The 7,126-nt window shown below is 43.7% G+C and overlaps 1 protein-coding gene across 1 annotated transcript in view; it reads left to right on the forward strand.

The window, feature by feature from the left end:
* Positions 1–6,735, forward strand: part of LOC137504779 (G-protein coupled receptor family C group 6 member A-like) — a 49,964-nt gene extending 43,229 nt beyond the window's left edge. Inside the window, exon 7 of the mRNA XM_068233368.1 lies at positions 5,702–6,735. Coding sequence (XP_068089469.1) covers positions 5,702–6,735 — 1,034 coding nt within the window. The remainder of the gene's footprint in view (positions 1–5,701) is intronic.
* The last annotated feature ends 391 nt before the right edge of the window (positions 6,736–7,126 follow it).

The raw sequence follows: 7,126 nt of genomic DNA on the forward strand, positions 1-7,126 counted from the left end.
TTCGCGTTCGCCAGCGAAGGCGAACTTTTGCGGAAGTTCGATTCGCCCCATAGTGCGCCATTAGGTAGAGTGACCAGAATTTTGTGGGCTCAACCTGGGACTGTGCTGAAAAATGGGGGGGGCTGCGGCGCGCCGAAAAATGGACGTGGCCATGACATTGTATGGGCGGAGCTAACATAATGATGTAACAGCGAGGCATAAGAATGCAGTGTTTACGCCTTGATGTGTTTAAATGAGGATTCACATCATGGGTGTGCAGAAACTGTGTGATGCTATTTAATAGTATACCGTAACCCCAAAGCAGCAAACATAGCCAACTATGACCATTAAATAATAAATGCAGCAACAGTTACCCTAGACACCAGAAAATAAACGCAATGGGCAACATGTCAGCACAAAATAAATGCAAAGTGGGCAACATGTCAGCAGAAAATAAACGCAATGTGGGCAACATGTCAGCACAAAATAAACACAATGTGGACAACATTTCAGTACAAAATAAACGCAATGGGCAACACATTAGCACAAAATAAACGCAATGGGCAACATCTCAGCACAAAACAAATGCAATGGGCAACATGTCAGCACAAAATAAACGCAATAGGCAATATGTCAGCACAAAATAAACGCAATGGGCAACATGACAGCACAAAATAAACGCAATGGGCAACATGTCAGCACAAAATAAATGCAATGGGCAACATGTCAGCACAAAATAAACGCAATGTGGGCACATTTCACCTGGAAAAAAAAGCATTTACTCACCTGACAGAAGTCTTTTCTCGCTCCTGGCCGGCCTCTGGCGCGCTGCTCCCGGGACCATCTTCCTCCTCCTGCAATCTCCTGCGTTGACAGGCAGAGCAGGGCTACGGCAAAATGGCGCTCGAAGCCCTGTACTGGAGACACAAATAGTCTCCAGTACAGGGCTTCGCCAAACACCATCTTCCCGTAGCCCAGCTCTGCCTGCCGGAGGAATATGCAGGCTGCTGGAGCGGGGCTTCCGGGAATGAACTGGCGCAGCATCTGTGAGACGCTGCAGCCAGTTCATGCAATGGACGGTGGCCAGAGTCCCGAGGCCGGGACGTCCCGCAGCTAAAAGCGGGACGTTTCCCGAGACCTCATGCAGCCTGGGACAGCGCCCCCCGAAGGCGGGACGCGTCCCGGGTAAAGCGGGACGTATGGTCACCGTACATTAGGGTCAACTTTGACCCTCTACATCACAGTCAGCAGGCACATTGTAGCCAATTAGGCTACACTCTCTCCTGGAGCCACTACTCCCCTTATAAAAGGCACGCAGCTCCAGGCTTTACACTCACTCATGTGCCTGCATTACTTAGTGAAGGGACAGCTGCTGGCAGACTCTCATAGGGAAAGATTAGTTAGGCTCTTGTAGGCTTGTTAGCTTGCTCCTGGCCAATTGTTATTGCTAAAATAGCACCCATCAACAGCTCTTTTGAGAGCTAATGTTCTCCTGATGTGTTTTTTTGTGTGTTGCCCACTGACACTGCATTATACAGCCCTATCTGTTGGAGCTGGACCTTGGTAATTGCTATTACTGTGCCAGCCTGGCCGTGCCTAACTATACTGGGACACCTATTTATGCCTACCTAACTACTGGGGCTCCTACTTACCTATATGGGGACACCTACCTATGCCTACCTACCTACCTATACTAGGGCACCTACCTATGCCTACCCACCTATACTGGGACACCTACCTATGCCTACCTACCTATACTGGGACTTCTACCTATGCCTACCTACCTATACTGGGACTTCTACCTATGCCTATCTACCTATACTGGGACACCTACCTATGCCTACCTACCTTTACTGGGTCTCCTACCTATGCCTAGCTAACTACTGGGGCACCTACCTATGCCTATCTACCTATACTGGGACACCTACCTATGCCTACCTACCTATCCTGGGACTTCTACCTATGCCTACCTACCTATACTGGGACTTCTACCTATGCCTATCTACCTATACTGGGACACCTACCTATGCCTACCTACCTATACTGAGACTTCTACTTATGCCTAGCTAACTACTGGGGCACCTACCTATGCCTACCTACCTATACGAGGGCACCTACCTATGCCTACCTACCTACACTGGGACTCCTACCTATGCCTAGCTAACTACTGGGGCACCTACCTATGCCTACCTACTTATACTGGGACTCCTACCTATGCCTAGCTATCTACTGAGGCACCTACCTATGCCTACCTACCTATACTGGGACTTCTACCTATGCCTAGCTAACTACTGGGACACCTACCTATGCCTACCTACCTATACTGGGACTCCTACCTATGCCTACCTACCTATACTGGGACTCCTACCTATGCCTAGCTAACTACTGGGGCACCTACCTATGCCTACCTACATATACTGGGACTCCTACCTATGCCTAGCTAACTACTGGGGCACCTACCTATGCCTACCTACCTATACTGGGACTTCTACCTATGCCTAGCTAACTACTGGGGCACCTACCTATGCCTACCTACCTATACAAGGGCACCTACCTATGCCTACCTACCTATACTGGAACTCCTACCTATGCCTAGCTAACTACTGGGGCACATACCTATGCCTATCTACCTATACTGGGACTCCTACTTATGCCTACCTACCTATACTGGGACTCCTACCTATGCCTAGCTAACTACTGGGGCACCTACCTATGCCTACCTACCTATATTGGGGCACCTACCTATGCCTACCTACATACAAGAAGATAATAAGGTCATTGCTTAATTGTGGACAGACCAAATTTGATTAGCTGGACAGTCACTGTTGTTCTTTAATTGAGCTACCACAGCCCGGCAACCATATGGGCTTGAAAACCGCTATCGCCACAGTGCGCACCAGTCCAGCATGGCCGTCACTACGCAAACAGCTGTTTGCGGTGCGTTACACAGTGAGTTTGGTGTGTCAGTGTGAAGCAGTACCTTAATTACACTCCCTGATTGATGTATACACATGCAAGATGTTTTAAAGCACTTTAGGCCTGCAATTTAACAATTTCTGCCCTTAAAATGCTGCTTTGTGTCAAATCCAGATTTTCCCCTGGACTTTTGGCGCCTATTCCACTCATCCATGCCCCCCTCCAGGCGATAGACCCCCTTGAAACATCTTTTCCATCACTTTTGTGGCCAGCATAAATGTTTCTAGTTTTCAAAGTTCACATCCCCATTGAAGTTTATTGCGGTTCGCAAAAGTTTGCGCAAACCGAACCTTTTGCGGAAGTTCGCAAATCGTGTTCGCGGACCTAAAATCGGAGATTCGGGCCATCTCTATTGCTTATCTCACCTTCTCCAGCTTGTAAAATTATAAACTATTATCATTATTTTCTATTTATATAATGTTGGCATTCCACAGCATTTTACAGGGTTAATTGTTGTGTGATTTGTCTTATCTCCCTATTATAGTCTAATGCTGGGGTACACGCTATGAGATTTTCTGGCCGATTTACAGTCAGATTGATTATCTCCAACATTTCCCATTTGCTTTCCGATCGATTTCCGTTAACTGTAATAGGAAATTGATCGGAAATTGCTAGGAAATCGATCGGAAAGCAAATCGGACATGTTGGAAATAATCGATCTGACAGTAAATCGGCCAAAAAATCTCATAGTGTGTACCCAGCATAAGGCCAATTTTTGGGTAGCCAACTAAGATGTCCGTATGTGTCAGAGATATGGAAAGTAACCAGAGTGCACACAGGAACACGTGGAGGACATACAAACTCCATGCAGATAGTGTATACACCCAGATATGAACTAGCATCGCAAAACAATAACTATGCACTATGCTTCCAACCGTCACTTAACTATTTAACCACATTAAAGAGGAACCTTAACCAGGGATTGAACTTGATACCAATCAGTAGCCGATACTACCTTTCCCATGAGAAATCTTTAGGGCCGGTTTCCACTACAAAGTGATGCGAATGCGGCTACCTAGCCACATCCCATCACTTCTGCCGCCGGCCGCATCACTTCCGCATCTCCCGATGTGGAAGTGTATTGGAGGAGATGGGATGCGGCTGCGGGCGGATGCGGCCATGCGAGAATCTGCAGCATGCTGCAGATTCTCGAATCGCTCCGCACCGCTGCGCACAACATGCACGCAGTGGAAACTCTTCCATTGCTGTGCATGTGTTTCAGGACACCTGCGGTGCGGCTATGTAGCCGCATCGCACCGCTCCTAGTGGAAACGGGCCTACCTCTTCTTCAATAGATCATCAGGGAGGTCTGTATGGCTGATATTGTGGTGAAACCCTCCCACAGTGACCATGGTCCTGACAGTTTGCTGTCTGGGAACCTTTTTGCATTGTGGGAATTAACATCTTTTTCCAACTGCCAAGCAAGCAATATCTCCCTCTGTGCATAGAACTCTCAGTAAACGGACAGTATGTACAGATCATCTGGCAGAACTGACGGTGTCACCACCTGTGATAGATTTCAAAATGTAAATCAGGGGAGAGGAAAGATTTTACAATGGGCAAACACTGGCTAAATAATTAATAAATGAATATTGTAAAAAAAAACAGTTTTTATTCATTGTTATTTTTGCTACAGTTCCTCTTTAAAGGATACCACAACTGAAATGTGACATAATGAGATAGACATGTGTATGTACAGTGCCTAGCACACAGATAACTATGTTGTGTTCCTTTTTTTCTTTCTCTGCCTGAAAGAGTTAAATAGCAGGTATGTAAGTGGCTGACTCAGTCCTCACAGGAAGTGACTACAGTGTGACCCTCACTGATAAGAAATTCCAACTATAAAACACTTTCCTAGCAGAAAATGGCTTCTGAGAGCAAGAAAGAGGTAAAAAAGGGGAATTTCTTATCAGTGAGGGTCACACTGTAGTCACTTCCTGTCTGAGTCAGGACTGAGTCAGCCACTTACATACCTGATATTTAACTCTTTCAGGCAGAGAAAGAAATCCTTTAAACTTTTCTTTCCTAGTTATTCTATTGAATTTTTGACTTTATCATTTGTATTCAAGACCTATGCCATGTCTAGCAACCCTGTCTATCAAATAAAAAAAAAAATCATCCACCTACCTGCGTACCCACATACTGATTATAGCAAAGATAGTATGAAGATTGTATGCAGGAGAAGAGGTATGCACCTTTCTGCAAAACAGCATTAGCATTGGGGTTGAATCAGGTACTAGTGACTCTCTGTTGAAGACTGCAAGTTGCTTTCAGGCAGCAAAGACAGCTGGGTCAGCGGAGTTAGCAACAAAATGTTACAGCTTGTGTTGAGTAGTCTCATATTTAATATAATAGCAAAAATATGCATTGGCTTTATTGCAGCAAATTAACCAAATTAACAGATGCTCCAATACATTACTTCAAGTCTAGACTGCTCTGCTTTTTTCATAAAATCCAGGTACCAGTCCATAAAATCCATCAACATGTAATAAAAACACATCCATATATTTGGTACTGTAGTATTCTGGACAAAATAATAATTCATTTTAGAAAAAAAATCCCATGAATCTAAATTTACATATTTATTTTTGGTCAAAAAATATGCAGTTTACATCTTTTTGGCAGTTTTTCTCCTTTTTAGATACTTAATTTTTCATTGTATATTCTTCCATTCTGTTGTACAAGTAATGAAAAACATTATGACATATAATCATAGGGAATATTAAACGCTTGATTTGTATTACAGATATGACAATATGCCAGAAATGTGCACAAAGTCAGTGGTCAAGAAATGGAAGCTCTCATTGTGAAAACAGAACAACTCAATACTTCCGGTGGAATGACCCATTTGCTATTGCGCTGGGGACATTTACGGCTCTTGGACTTTTGGTTGTAGTGATATCAGGCTGTTTGTTTGTGAAATACTCTGATACTCCAGCAGTTAAAGCTGCGGGGGGCTATTATACTTATTTATTCATGATTTCACTTCTGCTAAGCTTGATAAGCATTGTCTTTTTTATTGGAGAACCTAATGACACCATGTGTAACATCAGGCAACCATTCTATGGCATCAGCTTCACCATCGCTGTATCTTGTATCCTGATCAAATCTATCAGGATCCTTCTAGCGTTTGAATCAGCCCTGAAAGGAAGAATGGTAGTCAAATTAACTTACCAGCCAATAGTTATTATATTAACTTTAATTGGCATCCAAGTACTCATTTCCATTCTGTGGCTTGTCCTGAAAGGTCCACGTGTTTCTGAAGTATACACAATACCGGAACTCATTATCGTGGCATGTGATGAAGGATCATACGTGTCTTTTGGCATCATGCTAGGCTACATTGGATTCCTTGCATTAGTTTGTTTCCTCCTAGCCTACAGAGGTAGAAAACTGCCAGAGAAATACAATGAAGCTCGATGCATCACATTTAGCATGCTTGTCTATATGTTTGTCTGGATCCTCTTCATTCCTATTTATGTGAATACTACCAGCAACATTTATCTTTCTGCTATACAAGCTGTTGCCATACTTGCCTCTGTATATGGAGTCATAGCTTGTCACCTCCTACCAGTATGTTACATATTAATTTTTAAGAAAAAAACTTGTAACAGAGAAATGTACCTGCAGAGTATCTTCAATTTCTATAGAGCTAAAGAAAGAGTGCTATCAGTTAAGAAACCTTCCGACAACCCCAAGCCAGATATTGAGACTGCCCAAGTGCACCAAGGAGATGGCTATCAAGCTCAGCTAATTAGGAAAAGACATAAGAGTTGCTAAAGTGAACTTGGGACTAAATCTTATTAAGCAAAGCAAACCTGTGAAAATGTATTTAATGTTGCTGTAATATAGTAAAGTTATTTTTCTTTGCTCTAAAAACATATTTTTCATGTACACATGCAGCTTCTACCAAGTTATATTGGCAGACAATTAGTGTACTCTCTTTGAGTATGTGACCATATTTTTTGCACCACAAGATACACCTGACCATAAGACTCACCTGATCATAAGACGCTCCTGGGTTTAGAGAACACAAGCCAGAAAAACATATTCTAAATCTGGTGCATCTCATGGTGCCATGGTATCTTGTGGAGGGTCTCCCCGTCCTAAGCTAAAAGTGCTCTACCCTAGCACAGTAGCGGCAGGCAGTGCCTGTGATCCTCTCCATCTT

The sequence above is a fragment of the Hyperolius riggenbachi genome, chromosome 4 (assembly GCF_040937935.1).
Source record: "Hyperolius riggenbachi isolate aHypRig1 chromosome 4, aHypRig1.pri, whole genome shotgun sequence".
In the NCBI taxonomy this organism is placed as follows: domain Eukaryota; kingdom Metazoa; phylum Chordata; class Amphibia; order Anura; family Hyperoliidae; genus Hyperolius; species Hyperolius riggenbachi.